The sequence below is a fragment of the Phasianus colchicus genome, chromosome 5, assembly GCF_987193195.1.
Source record: "Phasianus colchicus chromosome 5, bPhaCol1.hap1.1, whole genome shotgun sequence".
Lineage (NCBI taxonomy): Eukaryota > Metazoa > Chordata > Aves > Galliformes > Phasianidae > Phasianus > Phasianus colchicus.
Window position 1 is genome coordinate 28,599,172 of NC_143440.1, and position 21,044 is coordinate 28,620,215.

The 21,044-nt window shown below is 38.9% G+C and overlaps 1 protein-coding gene across 1 annotated transcript in view; it reads left to right on the forward strand.

Moving 5' to 3' along the window:
- The window catches only part of COX16 (cytochrome c oxidase assembly factor COX16), a 46,406-nt gene that overhangs the window by 12,729 nt on the left and 12,633 nt on the right, over positions 1 to 21,044 (forward strand). The window contains exon 3 of the mRNA XM_031593636.2: positions 11,501 to 11,563. Coding sequence (XP_031449496.1) covers positions 11,501 to 11,563 — 63 coding nt within the window. The remainder of the gene's footprint in view (positions 1 to 11,500; positions 11,564 to 21,044) is intronic.

A 21,044-nucleotide genomic window follows, 5' to 3' on the forward strand; every position in this document is an offset into this window, starting at 1 on the left:
GAGGATAGCATTAAAAAGAACCTGTTGGATGCAAGTGTGAACAAAACCGAATCAAAACCTTTTTAATTAATGTTTTATGGATTGTTCTGGATGGGGAAGGTGTCTTTTCTAAATTTGTCAGCAAGGAAACATGGAATCATTTTAGGACCTGTCACTGGACTTGGTGGAGTAACTAAGTCTTCTCAGCAAGCTTTTGGCTAACGTTTACTTACTTAGAAGTGCACCTTTATGCATTTGATTGGTTTTGGTAAGCTGATGACACAAGCACAGTGCGGCCAGTGATTGAGGCTGATGATTTTGTATTTGTTTTCACTTAAGCAGGTCAGGTTGGACTGAGTGAGACACCTAACGAGGACAAACTTTGACTCATTTCCTTGTGTAAGTTGATTTTAGTGATTTTCAAAGACTAAATTCACTGATCTTGGTCCTAGGTCCTCCAAAAATTAAGAAAATAATGCACTGAAACCTTTGATGCTTTAGAGGCTCTGATAGGCATTCACTTATGATTGCTCGTAGGGAAAAAAAAATCTTTGTCAGTCATTTCTCGTTATGTAATGGAGCACTTTTTGCTAAATTAAGGCAAACCTTGCTTTCAAGTGTGGCCTGCTTAGTGGAGGGTTTTAGAATTGGATGTTAAGTGAAGCAGCCTGGCTCCTGTTGGCAGGGGGATTTGAAGCTTGTTTTATCTTTTGACTGTGGTTCAGAATTGTCCAAGGCAGTAATTTCTGCCCTGCAATATGGCACAGAAATGAAAGGTAGCAGAGCTGCATTGTGGTGGTACCAGATGTTCAGACATCAGTTTTCTGTTGTTTTGGTTCAGTCCAGAGGGACTGTATGGAAATAAGCTGTCTATCTATGCTATTCTTGGAAATCTTTGAGGTTCAGCTGCTAGCATTGGATTTGTGTATTCTGCATCGATTTAAGGAGAAATTAATCAATTTTGCTTGAGCTCAGATTACTTTCCCACTTCATCTATAAACAGTGTTTACTGAATTTGCTATGCCAGACAGATACGTAAATTTTCATTTTTCAGACATCCTTTTCGTTTAGCATTTTAACCACTCAAAAGCCAAATATGTATCCAGTCCCGGGTTTGATAAGATTTTTGTCTCTCCATCCAGAGGCTGATACTGCATGCATGCTTTCAGATGGTTTTCAATCACCTGCACCCACTGCTTATTGCCACCACTGACAGCTAAAAACACTGTAGGACAGCATGGAGATAACGTATGGCCCATACCTGCCCTTTCACACAATCCCTATCAAGTTGAAGAAAAATGAGACTCTGGTGAAGGGAGCCTGTCCTAGTAGTACCAGGAGACCTATGAACATCAAAAGACTTCTGCTAGTAACCTGAACTATACATGGGCTCTCAGAAACAGTATGGTTGTTGAAAGTTGCAACAGTCTCATTAATTTGGGATATGGTGATAGTAATATTATTTGGTAATACACATTTTTTTCCTACCATCCATGCTAGATGTTTGCTGTGCTATGTCTTTTTGTAAAGATACCTTAATGAGCTTTGCTGACTGAGAAGTGGCTTGTCTTTAAGAAGCAGGAAGGTGATGTGTTTTTAGTACAGATTGGAAATAATTGATTTAAAGATTCATGAGCTTAGTATCTGACTAGATCAGAAGCTGTGATTCCTCTGTTTTGTGGCTGCCTGGATGTTTATCACTGCTGGTCTGAAGGCCCTTTGTGTGCTTAATATTCTGCTTTAGGCAAAGCTCTCTGGTGCCAGAGATTTTATGGTGTTGCATAGCTTGACATTTGTTAAGTATATTGAAAATCTTTTAGGCTTGGTTAAATATATTCCTCAATCTATATTAGGTGAGATGTGATCTCCCTTAAGTGAGCTGATGAGTACAACCTCCAAGGCTTCGTACGGAATGACTGTAGAAGTAGGGATGCTTTCTGGTACCTTCTGGTTTGGTCAGCACACCCTTACCCAGGCTGTGGAAGGGAGTTCAAAGGCGCATTTTATTTCTCTGGGAAACTCCTCAGGCTTTCCTGTTGTCGCTCTGTAGTTACTGTTGCTCTAATTGCTGCCCAGTGTGAATTCCCCTCCTAGGCATTTTAACCGTCTTGCCTTTTTTCTTTTTCTTTTTTTATTTTTTAAATTTCAGAAGTCTAATTCAGGCTGTGGATTTTGCTGCACAACCAGGTGCTAGGTGCCTGTAAATCTCCTTCTGAATCTTGAGATGTGTGTGCAGAGTGGCTGTTGCTATGTTGCCTGTTCTGATCTAGTAAATGTCAGATGGCCTGGTGTGTTGTTCCAGCTTTCTTGCATGTGGGTGCACTTAGAAGATTGCCATAGAGTGAATACTTCATGTGAGGGCTCTTGTGTTTCCGTCCAGGAAAATGAGGACATAATTTCTATCCTACCTGGCATATCTTACTTGGGAGTTCTCAGTAAAGGCTGCTTGCTGCGTATGTTCTGGATGGTTGCACACAAGGTAACTCTATTTGGATGGCTGACAGTCCCAGTGCATATATATTCAGCAGGATTTCCAACCATCTAGCAACTGCGTCAGAGCTACTGCATGACTGTGCTGCCCAGCATCTGGAAATTCCAGGCAAATGGCCAAATCTTTCTTTTTTTTTTTTTCTTTTTTTCTTGGTCTGTATTGAATTTCTGGGTGGAAAAAAAAGGGCTACGTCTGGGAAAAGCTGGACATCTGGCAGATTTATCTCAGATTATTGAGCTTCTCTGTGACAAAACGTGAAATAGAATGCAAGTATTCTGGGTTCCTCATTTTAAAACAGAAGCCATTTTTCCATTTCATAATTCTTTATGGTGTTTCTTTTCTGTTGTCAAGATTAGATTCAGATGAAGAGAAGACTGTTAAGTGGAGAAACTCATTATAGTGCCATTGCAAGTGGAACTAATTTTGGTATATAAAATGTTGATAGATTTCAGAATTTTACATTTTATACAGTACTAAGTATTCTATTGTTTGTTGTTGTTTTTTTTTTAGATCCTGTCACATTGACATGATTAATTACTGGTATTTTTAGCCATGCAATTGGAGGGATTGCAAGTGTGTAATTCAGCTTCAGGTAGCTTTTAGCTCAAACATAACATCCAGCTGTTTTCCCCTCACCTCCCTCAAGCACCAGGAGGGCTTTGCAGTCTCCTCCTGAGGCCCTGGCAGTGGAATCAACACACCGAAACTCAAGTTAAAGGGCTGAGGTCCCAGTCCCCAGACCAGGATTTTCTGTTGCTCTTGACTTGTAGATTGCAACAGTTATTACCAAGAAGGCATTGAAAACTCTTTACCTGCAGATGCTCCCGTTTTAAGTGTGGTCTCTAAGAAGATCTTTCTTATCCTTTGTATTTTGAAGCTGGAAAAACTCAAGTCACTTGATTCTGTTGCTAGCTACTTCTGTGTGGCTGAAACAGCAGAATCCAAACTTGTATGTGGAGTACAGTTGCTAATGAGAAAACACATGATCTCTATCTCTCCAAGTATCTGTTACTACACAGCATGTTTATAGTTTTGCTTGTGATTCGATGGGTGATACATTTTCCACGGAGTCTGCACTGAGCCTCCTGTGTGTTGTGTCAGGCAGTGCTTAATGCCTTTTTTTTATGACATACAAAAATGAGAACAGTAATGAGTGCTGAAATGAATGTTGTAGCTGGTGGAACGTGGCGTCTTGCCGTTCTGGAGTGCAGCTGCAGGATGGCAGAAGGTCTGTGAGTTTGTATGTAGATCTAGTGCAGGCAGAATAGCAGCCACGAGGTCAAGAAGTTCATAAGCTCTCTTTAAAGCCCATCCACTTCTGAACCCTTAAAGAATATGCATGTTCTTACACAGCCTTCCATGTTCTGTGATGAATGGGAGCAGGAGGCTGCTCATTTAGGTATTCCCAAAGGAGCTTTTCTTTCTTCACTGATACAGGATGTAGGAATGCAAGCTTTGCAATACTGCATAGAGAGAGAACTTGCCGTATTAATCTACAGTGCATGAATTAAAATCTTTCTCATTCATAATTCCCATTGAACTTATTATAGTTTTTTTTTTCATGTTGGATGCTTAGCCCTTAAAAGTACAATAGTAGCCAGAGGGCTTAGAGACTGCTTTCTGCACAGCTGTTGTTGAGTCCTATAGTATTTTTTTAGTACTGGAAGCATTACATGGTTCTTTTATGTTTTTCTCTGCTATAAATAGATACGTCACATTTGAAACAATACAGTAAGTAACAAGATCCAATTAATCTGAATATCTAATGGCAAATTGGAACTGCAAATTTTCATCTGGCATAATGGAAAACCAGTAACTTCATTAGTCATGTTTAATTTTAATTACTCCACGTCTCATCATTATGGCTTCCTCTAATATACCCATCAGAATGTCTGAGCCTTCAGCAGGTAAATATGTTCTTTATTTTAAAATGGTGGCAAAATACCTTTCAAAAGAAAAGAGTGCACGATATACAAATTCTAGCCATTTTATACATACATCAGTAATTAAAATATTGGTAATTTGGAAGGCAGTAACTCTGTGCACGTATAAGAATAGAATTTTTCTTTTTCTGTAAAGCTTCACTAGATGTCAGTATGGAAAGTATTTTTTACTGTAGGGTGGAAAGCTGTTATAAAGGCAGTAATTCCTTTAGAAAACGGATGTTTAGGATGGTGGTTGTTAGAATGTGGTAGGTTTTTTCAGTACATTTTGCAGAGATGGAGGTTGGAGGGAACCAAAGCAATTGCATGAAGTTCACACTGAATTCTGAAAGTTGTTTCTGTTAAAATACCCATTAAAAATGCCAACATTACTGTTACAGTACTTACAGAAAGTTTTGAGTCTTGTTGTAACCAAAATCAATTGTTGAGGTTAAAACCCAGCAAAATATGTTTCTTGTGTTTTATATTGAGAAATATTTGGACTCAGAAAAAGACTTCAGTGTATGTTTTCTTGCTGGTGTAGGTGATGGGTTGTTCGTTGGACTAGATAAGCTTAGTGGTCTTTTCTAACCTTAGTGATTCACTGATAAACAACATGGTGACAGGCTAACCAAAATGGCAGAAAATGCATTCAAAGCTGCACATGTCAGATTATTAACAGCCAAAGCATTATAAGGAATTTTGGGAGGTTTGCTGAGGTATTAAAATGTGCTCAAAGGTAAGTTAAGGTGTGATGAAATTCATATTAGATATGGTAAAATCTTTTAGTAGATTTTATGAATTTTTCATAAATTGTACCCACTTTGAGGAGAAGAAAAGGAGTTTTTTAAGCATGGCTTTTGTAACATTTCCTTTTTTTCTGGACTGATACCTTCAGGGCATTTAGTTTGTATTGTGTACTCCACACTGTTTAAGTGGCTATAGCAGGATGGGTATTGCATACTAAAGAGGCTTCACAAAGGCACCTTGAGAAACTCTCTCTATATTTCTGAAACAGATATCTTCTCCTCTTGCTGTTTTGCCTGTTAATGGTTTGTGGTGGCTGATTCAGCAAATATTCCAAGCACGTTCTTCCAGGCTAAGAGACCAATGGTCCACATTTCAGCCCAGAGGCCTGAACATGCTGCTGCCTTACTTTTCACCCCTTCCTGTAGCGACAGATTAAAGCATTAAATCCTCTGTCAGTAAAAGCAAGCTGAGCCATTTCTGTCTTTCTTGCATAGCTCACTCTGAGGCCTTGAACATATTTTTCCAATTCACCTGGAAGCTCTTACGCTTTTGTTTCTTGTTTGGAAGAAACTAAAAAGGAGACTGAGGGGAAACTGCACCCAATTCTTGGCAAGTTCCTCCCTTTGTGCTCTTGGGCTACAAGGGAACCAGGGTATAGTAAAGCTTGGGAGTGCCACCCTTGAGATCCCATACTGGAAAGTTTGGCCTTGCAGAGATGGTTGGGTCTGTGCTTAGGGCTGATGCATCCTCATGTACACAGCATTGGATTTTCTTGCAGGGACCTTTCAGAAACACAAAGGGTTTTGCTGTTGCTTCCAGAGTTTTGTACTGGAAAGAGCAGTTTTTGTGCTGAATTTTTCTGTGAAATGAAATTTCTGGTGGCATATTCAAAGCCAAGGTCTAAGGTGCTAATTTATGTGTTACATATGAAATAAATGTGCACCTGCAAATCAAGCAGGATATGAAAGCATACCATTCATTGATTAAATGCTTGAGTACTTTTTTTTCTCAGAAATCAGAGCTAGAAAACTTTGCTATGATGATTTTATATGAAGAAATCTAGATGTGCTTAAGTGCTTGCTGATGAAGGGGTTGGTTTGGTCTCCGTATTAGCTTTTAACATAATAGCTTGCATTGCCCTTATGTTATTATGTGAAAATGCATGGTCCAGAGTTTGAGATTGTAGGTGGTTTTTGTTTGTTTATTTGTTTTTAATCCATTTGGAAGCAAGCAAAAGATTTGGATTTTGAGAGATTACTGGCACATCATGTATCAAAACTGTAGGAACTGCTTCTGTAATAAGATTTAATATTGCTCCTTTGGAAATGTCTGCATTGATTTCTGTCAGAGGCTGGATTAAATATATATATTTTTTGTTTGACTATCTGTGCTCTATGCAGATCTTAGGAAAGAGTCAAAGGATGTGAGCCTGACTGTTGGATTTGTTCTCAATATCACCTCAGTATGCAGAAGTATTCCTGTCCAAGCTTGAGCAATAGCCTTACATACATATTTTCTGTGTATTAAAAATTTGGAATAATGTAGTTAAAGGCTGCTGGAAATGCAGCTACATGTAATGGTGTGTCTTCCCTTGCCCTTTGCTCCTGCTGATGCTCTGACCTCCATTCTCTTACTGCCTTTAGCAAAATGACACTTAGCTGTAGATTACAGGCACTGCTTCAGTCCTGGCATGTGTCATCTCGTGTCCACAGCTGCTCAGGCTGCTTATAAGCCACAGGTTGGAATATTTGTGACAGACTTTTGTAACAACTTACTGGAGTCTTTCCTCAAGGAAAATTTAAGTTGCTCTGCTTAAGACTGCTGATTTTCCATCTGGAGGGGTAGACATGATCTGTGTATTTGAAGATAATATTCTATGGGACAGCCTGAACTGGTGGTTTTTGTTTTATACTAGGTTTCAAAAATGGGTGTGGAGAACAAACTGCAGGATTTCATGTAAGCAGTCAATTTTGTGGGCTGTGTTGTGTATGCTGCTGGAGAATTGTGGCCCATCTGTTTATGCTGGTGTGAGCAGATGGGGGAGAAAAAAAAAAAGCTTAATTCATGTTCATTAAATCCCATCCATCGCCCTTCCCATTTCTAAAGTAAAAGCTGAAATCTTTCGGTGGGATATTATTTTGTGGAGAACTGGGTAAGAAAGAATACCCATGTTTTAGTAAAAATAACTACCTAGTTTTAGGGTAGACAAGTTCTGTGTTTTGGAAATGTTTGCTAGAGGGAAAGTTTTTTGAGGCTGGAGTGCAAATATTTGGTCAGGCCTTGGACACCAGTGTATGGCTGATGTGAGAGGGGCCTGTTCAGGCACAGGGCTCTCCTCATGGCATGGCTGTCCTTTGGTAGCAGTGCTGTGTAGCATGAGGGAGCCCACAGCTTTAGAAGATGTTCTGTACTCCAGCTTGGCTTGCCCTAAAGCCCCAGCCTACAAATAGTGAGAAGGTATGGATAAATGAAGGATAACTACTGTGAAGGTTGGCTGTCTGAATTACACAGCTGGGCGCGCATTTGTTTTGGGTAACAGGATGCTGCCTTGAAAATCAAAACGTGGATCAGCTCACTGCTGTCTGAAGACTGAATGGAGGTGACACTGCTCGCCTGCTTTAATGTACTGACAGAGGGTAGTGGTGGTGTTCTTTGGGCTCCTTGGTGACAGAGCCATCCTTTGGGTATCCTTGAGGTAAAATAAGCAATGTTCACAGCTTTCAGTCACTGTATTTATTATTTGCTTCTAAACCAAAATGAACTGTGGTCACTGAAGACCAGCACAGAGTTGTTAGCTAGAGAATTTTTAGTAGCAGTGCTCTTAGGTTTATACCATGCCAGGAATATTTGTGTCGCAAATAAAAAATACCCTTTACCCAAGAAAACACGGGGGCTGGCAGCTTCTCACAGCATGCTGCAGAAGGCCCCAACCCGGTAGAGGTTGTGGGTTTGAGGTGTTTCTGCCCACCTTGAGGAGATGCTCCTGGTCTGCACCCAGAGCCACACTTGGAGGGGCATAAACCAGCTGATTCATACTGGAAGACAGGAACATCAGCCTTAATATGAGAGGTGAGCCATCTTGTAAAAGGATTTTAGGGACTTACAACTTCAAGCAGCTGCCTACTAATATTTCTAGGCATATTTTTGTGATTTGCTGCCTGATGTTTTTTTAAGTCTTTCTCTTTGGTAATCTTGAGAACCTTTAGAAGTTTAGTAAGGGTAAATTTGAAGATAAGACAAAATTATAGTTTGATAACTTTGCTCTTAAAATTTTTATTGAGATTTGTCTGTATACCCACCCTTGTGTTTCCAAGTGATGTAATGTAAAATGAACTTCTATAGAGCAACATAATCTGAGAATGTTTCACTCACATTGCTATGAGCTCTACACAAAAATAGTAAAGAGGTGAACCCATTTTGGGGAATGGTATCTTTAGTACTGGTATCCAAGCCATGCTGATGGCTTCTCACGAAAGCTGTCCAGATACTTCTATTGTGCCTTTCAGTAGCTTTTCAGCAGTAATTTCAAGTTGTGCAGTAATTGAAAGAACAACATGCGTCTTCAAATTCCATTTTTAGTGACAGAACTTGGATTTAAATAGATCTTAAAGGAGTATCAGAGATTTGGCCTGACAGGCAGTAGGCTGGTGCAAGTGGATGATGTCTTCTGCTCCTGCCTGCCTCCTAAGTGATGGTGCAGAGGTTACAGCCAGTGCCAGGCTGCAAGGGCATTTGGGCTATGCCCTTTCCCATCAGCTTTATCAATGGGGATTTGTATTCACAGCATAGTTGATGATTCATTTCAACACGTGGCTGAATACTTGTAGCTCTTTCAGCAGCATGTGTGTTGGCATGGCAGTCAAAATGAAGCAAAATGTGCGTGCTTGTGCTTGGCTCTTGTGGAAGGTGTGTGATATGTGCTACTTCTCTGGTTCTACCCACACTGTGAGTGTTCCTGGTATAATCTGGGATTGTGGTTCATATTTACGTTAATCTGCCTTTTCAGAATGGCAACAGGACCACTATGTTTCCCTTTTTTCTTACTGTATTGTCAGAAGGATTACGCAGCGTGGTACAAATGCTGGGAAAGCAGAGCTTCAGAGCACGCTTTCCCTCAACTACCTTGTTAGTTCTAAAAATTATTTGTGACCTTCTGTTTAGATTTGGTAACTGCGAAGTGGAGCTTCACAGCCAAGGCTTTAGAGCACGTGAGACTCGATTTCTGTGCAGAGTCAAGTGTGTTTTAGTTATTCATCATAGGTAATATGTAGGGAACAGGAAATGTAAAGATAAGAGGAAATACATCTTTGCTCCCTGGTATTTTTGTCCAAATTCAAGCAAAACACCATGTTCTGCAGGTTGGATTTGAGTCTTTTGTCGACTTGTCAAGTAAATATTAAGCGCTTGCTAAAATGTGTGCATTGTTTGCCCTCAAGATAGGGTTTAGCTGCTATTTTTTTTCAGTAAATTAATTTGCTGTATTTGTGCTTTTAAAGAGGTAGATTTTCTTTGTTTCTCATTTGTGGGGTAGTGGTGTTTTTTTCTGAGAAATTTAAACTATCCTCTTTCATTTTTGCATTTTTGTCAGTATTACAAAGACAACATGGAACAGTTACAAGTTATAGGATGCCTGGGATGTATCTGCTTTAGCCAGTCTTCTTCCTTCAAACAGGGAAGAATAAATATGGAAGGAAGTGTGAGGACGGAAGGACCTTCACTGCTCATTTCCTTTTACCTTGTAGGACTTAAGTTATGGCTGCAGCTAATTAAGTAAAGATGCTGCTCCAACCATTTTATCTCAGGTGTCTTATTAACTGAAGGGAGAACGTAGGAGGAAATGATACTCCCTCTTTCTTGCTTCTTCACCTGCTGGAGCATTTATTTCCCCTTGTCCATATGTGTGCTGTGAGAACGCTAAGCGTAACAAATGGTGTTTGCATTTAGTTCTGAACACACTGAGGTCCGCGATCGCTCTCATCTCAGCAAACGCGAGCTCTGCAGCGTGCCTGGCCGCCCAGCAAGGTCCCACTCTGTGCCTGTGATGGATGGGTTCGCTGCTCTAATGAGGCATGGCTGTTGTTGGAGGTCACAGTCACAGAAAGGGAGAGGCAATCTGTCTGCAATGAAGGGCAGTTCTGTGCAGGCCTTGAATACCAAGGCACAGACATAGCATCTCATTTTTTATTTGGTGTAGGAGACCAAATAGGGAGGAATCTGAAGGTAGAAGCCAGGCAAGTTCTCTAACTTGTATTCCTTCCTTTTCTAGACTGATCTTAGACGTTCACAGCTGACGATAATAAGGATAACTGAGCACTTTTCAGTCAGATCAAGAAGCAGCAAATTAAGAATAGCAACTTACGTTGATTGAACTGTTCATAGTTGGACTAGTGAACCATAGCTGTAGAACTGAATACAGTTCCAATCCCCTCACACATCTATTCGTTTAACAACATTTGTATTTAAGGTCTAAAAATGAGAATGATTTGTCATGGTAGATTTGATAGTCTAACTGATTAGCCTAAAGACTGTGTTTGAGTACTGCACATTTGGCTGATTTCTACTTGAGGAGAAAGAAGACGAAACACTTCCTCTAAGGATGAAGAATGTTTCTGCTCTCAGGCCTTTTAAGAAAGGCTTAGGAAGGGGAGGGATGAGCACAGCTCCCTCTGGGCTCAACTGCATGAAATTTATCCACTGTTGTTCACTCATATTTCTGTTCTTGGGTTAGTTCTTTGACTAACTGTAGGTTGGCAGTAATTGCCAACATTGTATAGAATCAAAGCTAGGAAAGAGCAGTGTGTTCACCAGAAAGTTGGAAATTTGATTCATGTGTAGACTTTGTAAAGCAGAATGTGTTGTATGCCTGTTCACTGACCACACCATTCAGGAATAAAATATGTAATGTGATAGCAGTTTTTTCTTTGTTGTTTTCTTTTGTTTGTTTAAGGCTTTATTTATTTCAAAACTGTCGATCTAAACAGTTTCAAGTGGAACTATCTAATGTCATGCGAGTGTGGGGCTAATTACAGATGTGCTTCTGGTTTGATATGAAAGTTTATTGACTTGTCTCTTTCCAGCCCAGTTCTTGCACTATATTCATCATACTACTATCTAAACAAACAGCATATATTTAGAGGAGAGGAGGGATTTCATGTACTGATACTTAGATTATTTGAGGTGTAAATTTCTTTTTAAAAAAAAATCTTAAAAGCAAACTTTATATATATATATATAAATAAATTATAAATTTATATAATAAATTTATAATATATATATAATAAATTATAATAAATATAAATTTATAATAATAATAATATATATATAAAATAAATTATAAATATATATATTTGTTTTACAGGTTGATCCTGCTTTGAAGGAAAAATTGAAGCAGAACAATGTGACGTTGGAGACTGAATATAAGGTAAAATAAATCTGTTGCTTGGGGCTCATAACTTTGGCTACCCTTTATTACCCTAGCTGCTGGTGGGGTGGGTCTGTCCCTGTCTAAAATTAGATCAGCCATCTGCCTTTGACTCACTGATGTCCAATAAAAACAAGGTTTTATGTAAAGGAAGATTTCTGAACATGCAGTGCTTCTTTCTGAACACAGCTTTACTTTGAAGTCCAGGTGCCGAGTACAGTGCTACAAATAAATTTCACTATGAGTGTGGTTTACCTGGTCTATAAAAGTAGAGCTGATGCTGGCCTTAGATGGTATGTTTATGTGTATACGCCAGCACTTCTGCTGCCTAAGTTTTGATGCTCTTTAGCCTGAACAGTGTACTTGATGTGCTGCCTCTTACCATTTCCTGCTTTTTAAACTTCTGTATAGCTTTCAAACAACTGTGATTACTTTTTCACTATTTCAGGAAATTTTATAGAGAAATATTTCTTTCTTTCCTCCACAGTACATTTTCTTCAAACATTACTGAGCACCAAAATGGCTATTTTGTCCAGTTTAATATTTAGAGTTTCATAAATCTTCAGGCTTGCAGAAAGCCTTGTTAGAACTGGAAAAAGGCTCCTTGTATCCAGAAGCAAAGCATAGAGCTAATTCAGATAATTTTTAATGTTTTAAAATTACAGGGATCAGATGTCCAGTTAACACTTTGTCTGTCACCGTGGTCCTCCCGGTGAATATAGCATTCAACATTCCTGTCACAAGCCCTTCAAAAGCTTGATTGCACCCATAGCTCTCACACTTAAGTGTCCAAATGGTGGTACATGGTCTTGCTAATAAAACTTTTCTATTACATTTCTCTTCTGTGACTCGTCTGTGAAAGAACTCTCAACCTTTTGAGTTTTACTTATGTTATTTTGCAGAACATCTGCCTACCTGCCAGACTTATGACAGTGTTTTACCATTACTGAAAATAATTTGGGTCCGGCCGTGTTCTATAACAAACTGTGTTCTTTGGTGTGGGAAATAAAAAGTTTTGATCTTTGACTACATGTGGAAAGCTCAAGTGGAAACTCAAAACATACGAATCCACTCAGTTCTGAATGCCTCTGCAATTACTCTGCATCTCATTTTCCATAGAATATGTGTGTGTCCATTCTGATTCATTTATATGAAAGAACCACAAGCAGTAAAAAGAACCGCATCTCTCTATTTTACTTGCTGCCTAACCACAAAATCAACTGATCTGTATTCAGATACGCTTAGATTTATTTCCAGCAAGATAAGTAAATAGTTGAAGGATAATATTTAAATGGCCATAATTGCATCAGCTTTATGGAGAAATCAATGGTAATAGGATGTGGCCGGCATAACAATGTATTACAAGCCTACTCAGGTAATGAGGCTCCTTCCTGATGGACAGAAGTGACAGAAGCAATCTTATTTTCTCTTAATCTAAACTGCTGAGAGTTCTCATGCTGAAACTTTTCCAAAGCAGTGCTTGGGTTCTAGGGAGGGCAGACCAGTATAGGAAAACAAATGGATGTGAATTTCCACATAATTAGAAGAGATCCAGATCATTGTTTTGGACTCCGGTCTCAACATGTACTTTACTGCGAGCGCTGACTTGCAGGCAGGAGGCATGCTCATTCCTTGCTTCACTGAAGCTGGTGGAACCACCAGCAGTTCGGTAGTCAAGCGTGTACTTCACAGCCTCTCTGTCAGTATTTGACAGTTTTAATCAATACTTACTGCCTCTCTATTCTGATGGACAAAATCTAACCAATCACCGAGTTACCGCTGACATTTAGGAGAGCAGTTTTCTGCAGACCCCATGTGGTCCAGCTCTTAAGAACATCTAATTCTATATTTAGGTCACATTGGAGGATTACACTGGTGGCTGTTACTAAATACGGTGTGAGAAAAGATCAAGGGCAGTTTCAAAAAAAAAGTTGCTGTTTTAATATGTGAAGCCTTATTTTATGATATTATTAGCATTATATCTGCAGCTGTTACTGAGGGGACCAAGCCAGCTCTTTTGAAGCATGATTGCTTGATGCATGCAAATGTCCATTGCTCTCCCCTCCCCCTGTCTTTTATATTTATCTTCTTATATAGTCCTTACAAAAATCTACATTTTGAATATGTACTGGATTCTTTTAGAATGTAATAATTTCTGCTTAAGGATATACCGTTATTGGATTATTACAGACAGCAACAACAGTTCTCCTATTTTATGCCTGTTGAAGTCTGCACTTTTTCTTCAATGTGGTGGTGATGAGAAAAGATTCACAGATACAATCAACTTACAGCAAGAAAATTAACAAAGATGTTTTTATCGTCTTGTTTACTAAGTACTGTCCTCTCAAACTAAACAAACTTTACCTTTTTTCATATAGGAATGTTTCTGGAAAGTGTACTGATTTGAGCAAGATTGAATTTGCATCTGAATTTACGTACTGCATTTCTTGTATCTCAGATATGTCAGTAATGCCATTCATTATGAGGTTGTACCAAAGGAAAAGCTACCTTTGCATGTGTTCTCTGTTGTTTAGGCATTCCTCTCACACACTTGTGTGTCCTCATCCAGCCAATTAGTCCTTGCTGCTCCCTTTTGCCTAATAAATCACAGCTCTGTCCACTAGTGTCACTGGTACTAATGGAAATGTAGTTCTGCTGCTGAGCTGTGCCTTGTAGAACACACTGTAAAAAATGTCAAGTTCTTGACCTGTGACAAAAGTCGAGAGTATTGTATTTGAAAGTGCAAAAATACTGTTTAGAAGAGAGGGGTAAAGAACTGATTATGGTGAAGAGTAACAAACTTTTTGTGGATACCTAACAATCAGAATATATTCCTTGTCATTGCTTAAATGTAATGCCAAAATTGCATTCCTTATTTTGGCATTTTGTTTCTGTACTTTTGTGAAAATAGTGATGTAGTAGACAGTAAAAAAAAAAAATATCCTGCTTCAGTCAGTCACATCAGACCCTGAAATAAAGAATTGTTGTTTAGGGTTTTTCAAGCAAAAAAACCCAACAGCCAATAACAACCTTAAAAAGAACGTATTAATAACCTACAGAATTATAATTTTATGATGGAAAAATCAGTTGAGTTTAAATCAGATACGTTTTTAACCAGCGGGAACTGAAATACAGTTAAATAATGTAAAATTATTGCTATGAAAATAGTAAATGAGAAGGTAGAGAAGATTGATAAAAGGACATCACAGAGTTTTCTTTTAAGGAAGTAGACGGGTTGACATATCTAGGCAATATTGAGTACTTTTTTCAGTGATCCGGAAAGAACTGTAAAATCATTACTGATGTACAAGTGACACCTAAGTATTGAAGTAGTCAAAGTGTGGCCAGGCAGGTGCTGGGACTTCTTCAGCATTACTTGGTAAGCGGGGCCCATCAAATGAGTGAAGTTCTCGTTAAAGTAGCCCCACTTATCTGTTAAAAAATTGGAAATGCAGGTCAGAGTGGACTGTGTGATGAAATGCAGCAACTCTGGAAAAGATTTAGGAGTCAGTGAATGAATAATTCAGATTGATCTTCTATACTGGTGCTGTGGCATAAAGAGCTAATTCAGACTTTATAAATGTAAACTGGAATGGCAGATAGTAGGATGAGATGGGTTTAACTTCTGAGTGTGTTATTGATGAGGCTCGTACTCAAGTGTGATATCCGCTTCTGATGTCCACATTTTGAACAGGACTTTAATAATCAAATAGTTTGCAGAAAAGGCTGAATATGTGCACTTAGGGCTTGAGAAATGCCTCAAAAGAAACTTCAAAGATTTGAGTACTTTTAAAAGTACCTAAAGGAATGCTAGTTGTATATAAATACCTTCATTAGAAGAAAGTGCTAGCTATTGACGAGTTCTCTGATGTAACAAAGATATTAGAAGCAAAGGCCATTATTAGCAGATAAGAACATCATTTGAACATAACAGCAAAAAAAAAAAAAAAAAAAAAAAGAAAGGTCTGTCTTACAGAACATTAAATTGCAACGTTTCAAAGTTTTCCTTCAACTGGTTGTGAACTGTTGGAGTTGGCACAGGATAAGTGAGTAGAGTACAGTGCTGTGTGATTGTCTAAAGAACATTTCTCCTGATTTAATGTATCTGAGTAGTTCGCAGATTTTGTTCCTCCTAATTTGATAGATCAAATAAAGGTCAGCATAAGCTCGGAAAGGACGTCTCACTGTTTGTCTTGAGAATTACAGCAGAGGTATTGCAATTGCAGTGCTAAAATGTTTATCCAAGACAGTTAAAAAATCAAAATCAGAGGTACGGTGAGGTGGTTTGGGACTATAACCTGTGTATTTACTCTCTTAAGAGTATTTGGTAGATACATTAGAGATACGGATGGGAGGACTGTACTGGAAGATAATTCAGCAGAGGCTGAAATCTGCAAGCATCTTGTTGGTTCCCTTATTGGTACCAGAGGATTGCTGACTTTGTTGTTATTGTTTCAGAATTAATGGATTGGCCTGTTTGATTGATTTACTTCAGTGTCTGTGAACTAAATGCTAGTGGCTATGTATCTTGAGCTGTTTAAGAGATGTTAAAAATATTGGGGAAAAAAATCCACACTGGTTTATGACACCAAGTGAGATGAGATGTTGTTCCTTCTTCCTTTATAACCCCTTCCCATCTTTTCTTTGTCAGAGTGTTGTTAGGTAAAACTACTCCAGACAGCCACAGGTTCTGCCTGTCTTCCAGGTTGTGCTTTGGACAAGCACTGGATGAAGCTGTTTGCATTTCAGTTACTCAAGCGTAAAATGAATTGGGGACTCTTTTTTTCACTCTAAGTCCAGTCCTCGTCACTTCTGGTTTTGTAGAGAAGGACAGAGTGGTGTTAGCTTGCCATAGAGACTGCAATGGACAAGACAAGGGAAAGATTTTGGTTAAAAATGCCTTGCACTAGGAGTTTTATTCTGAGAATATATGCAATCTATACCCAAGCAGTTTTCTCCTCCTTGCACTCTCAGAAATCTAGTGTACTGTACCTCAAAATGTGATTAAAAGAAACCAAACAAGCAACAACAATCAGATAAAGGTGGAATTTAGTAGTGGGTGGAATAGGGTCTTAGGAAGAGGTGCTGTGAGAAAGCTTTCATTGAAAGAGACACATACCTCCTGAGGGAAGCTCACAGGGCATCACTTCCCACTAGCCTTATTTCTGGAATTCATCTTTGCTAAACAGTCCTGTAATTTTTTTTTTTTTCTACTCATTTTTATAGCATATCTCTTTGCATGGGATTCTCTGTAGCTATGAACTGTTTCTTTATGTGTATTGCATTTGCATGTTTCTTATCCCCATAAGATGATGATGATTTCTCTAGGTAAAAACCAAAGTAAGGCAGCTAACAATGCAGTCTGGCAGCAAACTGGACTGCAATGTAGAAATATGTGGAACAAATAATCTCTTCTCCTTCTTTTTCCAAAATAGACATCTTTGTAACTGCCTGCACCCTTGTGTGACTTTTTAACCCAGAAGAACTGAGCAGCTCTCATCATGTTAGGGCCAACTCTGTGTGTTTTCTGTCACCAAAAGCTTAAAAAAAAAAAAAAAAGAGTAGGGAAAGTGGCATCCACACAACACAACTGAATTTGTTCATTTATGGTTCTAGGGGATGTGGCTGTCTTCTACCAGGCAGTGCTGGGAGCATTCCTCTGAGGAGCTGACTATGTAGAAATGTAAAGCACATCTGTCACTACTGGGCCTCCAGTAGGGAATTGCTAGATCTTTGGTATAAAATAACTCTAAAGTAGCTTTTAATGCAGTGTACGGGAATTTAGCCATGCCGTTGAGGCTTTATACATTCCTTGCATTTACTGCCTCTGAAGTGGATACAGCAAAGCAGATAGTGTTTATGGAATGGACAAAAAAAGAAAAGGGAAAGCAAAACTAACATGAAGTGGCCGATGAAAAGCCACTTTGCCAGGTCACTGAGATAAGAGCTTCCTCAGAAACTATCTGGAATATTCTGTGACTGCCAGATGATGCCCATATAGGCACTCCAGCTATTTGAAATACTTCAGAAGGTTGCTGTACAGTTCTCACATGCTTTTTTGCTTACTTCTCAAATTACTGTTGTCCATCTTTATTTAGTGCTCAAACAGTACAAACATACTGTGCATTGCAAGTTACTGTCAGAGAGTGGGATGCTGTATGTCTTAAGAGACGTATTGATCAAGCAGGAGAATGAGATGGTGCTGGAGACTGATCATGGATACTGGCAGTTTTTAATGGAATAATCAAGTTCTTAGTAATTGAGTGGTCACGTTCCCTGTTTAACCCCAGATGTCGTGATGTGTCTGGTTAGAGTTGAGGTTTTTTGTTTTTGTTTTTGTTTAGTTTTGCTGGAAGAGACCACTGAGAAATTACAGGGCTGAATGAAATGCTGTTAATGTTTTGATCTGTTGGTGCTCCATCCTTTCGTGGCATCTTCCCATCAGGTCACTGGGCAGGCAGCATTCCACTGTGCCATTTTACAGCTCAGAAATGAAAATGGAGGATGTTCAAACCTGAAATATACTCCAACCAAAGTGATACTCCTAAAACTTCCTCTTTATTCTTGGAAAAATTCAGATAAGTGCTTCAGTCATTCTCAGGTACAACATCTTGAGGGCCCATTGGTTCAGACAGATTGAATGGTGTATTTTCAAGCTACTTGTTTACTATGCCATCAGCAGTATTGCTGTGAAGTATCTTTACTGACCTTGGCAATATAGTGGGGCACCAGCACCCATATCAGTGTCCTCATCAAACATTTGCCCAATAACACAAATCAAAAGTTGCCATTGATGTCATTAGAAAAACTATTTTTGGCTGGAAGGATTGAAGTCGCTCTGCTAACAGCTGACGAAAGCTGTAGTTTTTCAAAGAGAAAAGCATTCTGCTTCAGCATATAAATTGACAAGCGAGTTCTGGAAGAGAGATGTATTGAAAATCAGCAGGAAGGTATAGAAGAGAAAGGAAGTTGTAAAGAACAGCAACTCTGTGTGTTGCCTGAGTTGGCTGAGGCCAGGATAGGGGCGGTGCTGCGTGTGACACAGGTTTAAATCAGCAGCTTGGAGAGCTACACTAGTTAATGCAGTTGGCTGCTGATTTGAAAGAATGTGGTTACTTTGAGGTAGTCATGTAAAGGCTTGGATTGAAGTTTAATTTGACGTTATTGTTGTAAAACTCCTCTAGTTATTTCTTTTCTTATTTCCACACACTTGTGTTAGTTTCGCAGTTTCACAGCACCTGATCATTTCTTCTGCTGGTAGTCTCTTAGCCCCTTCCCTCTGATATTCATTACAGCTTTTTTTCTCTCACATAAGAAGCCTGTTAAAGCCTAATTTTCAGATCTCTTCAGAGGGAAAAAACACCAGGTGTGACTTGTAAGTCCAATGTATTTTGATCCTTGTACAACGCTTCCTGGTTTAGATGTTCAAGAGGTTGTTTTTTTTTTTTTGTAATCATTAGACAGATATATTTTGCCAAACTTTAGATACACATAATGAAAAAATAGTTCACACTTGAAAGTATATTTATAATCCAAGTAAGATACTTGAAAGAAACCTTCTCTGTGTTGCCAGCTTTAAATTCAGCAGGCATTTGTGGGTTCCAGACAGGGACAGGCTGTGGAAATCCATCTGCTCTTCCTCCTAGCCACAGACCTACAGGGTTCAGGAGTGATTTGTTGCTCTTACTGCACTTCTGAACTGCAAAAGATCTTGCACCTTCTTCAGCCAAGCTCAGCTTTCAGTAGTTGAAAGAGAGCTTGCATGCATCCCAAGTGTCTGTCCCTCTTTTAGAGGGTTCTGTTACAGAAACCAGGACAGACCTTTGCAGAGTTCATTATGATGCAAAGTTGGCAAGATCAAACACTTCACATCCAGAAATTTCTCACTGCTGACAGCTTGGCTAAGTCTCCCAAAGTGTAAATTCATAAAATAAACCTCAGTAAGCAGCTTTTTGCTTCCAAGTGCATGTTAACCATAGCTTAATAAAACTTCCACATACCATGGAAGTGGAAGCCATGCTAAATGTACTTCATTGCTTAATTCACTGTGGAATTTGCTGAATTTTGGATGTTTGATTTTGTAGGTGTAATATTGCACTCGTGCTGTTCTTTATACATTGAGTGTATCATTTTTGATGAAGGAAAAAACGATAAAGCAAATGACCCGTGCAGCTTGAGTTCTCTTGACTTCGTCCATACTGCTCTGTAAATTTTTTGAACCCAGAAGTCCATCATGGGTGCTGTGTGGGTGTGATGCATAAATAGCAAGCTATTTCGTGAGATTTAGTGTGACTTCCAAGATTTTCTCATTGAGAGTGAAGGAGGAAGTCATGGCAAAGTTGTGTAATCATATAGTTCTAACCAACTACCTTAATTGTTTGTTTTATTAAGTAATTTGTATCACTGTAGCATCTTCACACGGGATTATGAGTGCACTCTGAAGCGTTAAACTTGATGATACCTCTAAGATGAAGGCAAGCATTTCTCATTCTTCAAACTGGGAAAAAAATGGAACAGACAATTTGGCATCGCAAGTCTATGATACAAATCCTTTACAACATTGCCAACTAAAGATATTTCTGTTCACTCGCAGTCCTACGATTCCTTCTGTCTTGCCAGTTGGAGTGTTTGCATAGTCTTCTGCTTAAATAGAGTTAATTTCTAAACCGTATGTCCCAATGTAGTTCGGTTTTTCTGATTTGGGGCACAGCCCCACAGTGCTGAATTGTCCAAACTAAGGGGAAAATAACCTATGCAGAAAGAGCCTCTTAACCATGCTCGTGATAAGTTAATCGTTTGTGCTGTAGGTGAAGGGCATTGGGTCCTACCAAAGGTAGCAACAAGAACTCTGTTGGTTTCATCTGTGTGGATTTTGCCAGTCTTCAGAAAAGCTAAAAAGATAATTAAACCTGCGGAGACTTAAATGCAAAAACTTCACATTTCTTCCCTTACTGAGCAAAAAATATTCTGGCCATAGCATTCAATTTCCTAATATGCTTATGTATTACTAATATAAAAACTAAACATTCTCTAGTTGGAAAAAAAGAGAGGTACCTCTTTTTAATCTTGGGGATGCTAATTACAGATAATTAAATCACAGATAATTAGATATAAAATTTGGTCGCATCCTAAGCAAAGTGAGTGAAACCAATATTTTATTATGAAAATGAGATGTCAAAGACATGGCTCTGGGAAAGTGCTGTGGAAAAAATGATAATAAGGCCAGAGAAATGTGATGATAAAGATGAGGCTTTCAGTCCTTCTGGAGGAAATATAGTGTAAACCTTTATTCTGCACCTCTGCATCTCTGTGTCAGAATGGAGCTCCTCAATCTATCTTTCATGGACTTCAACCTGTTTTGACAGTCTAGCAAGAACAGCCAAGTTTAATGCATTTCTTTCATTGCTTTTCAGCCGTAGAATGTTCTTCCCTGGCTAAGCTTTTATCTGCAAATAGGGTTGCTTACTATAATAATGGGAAA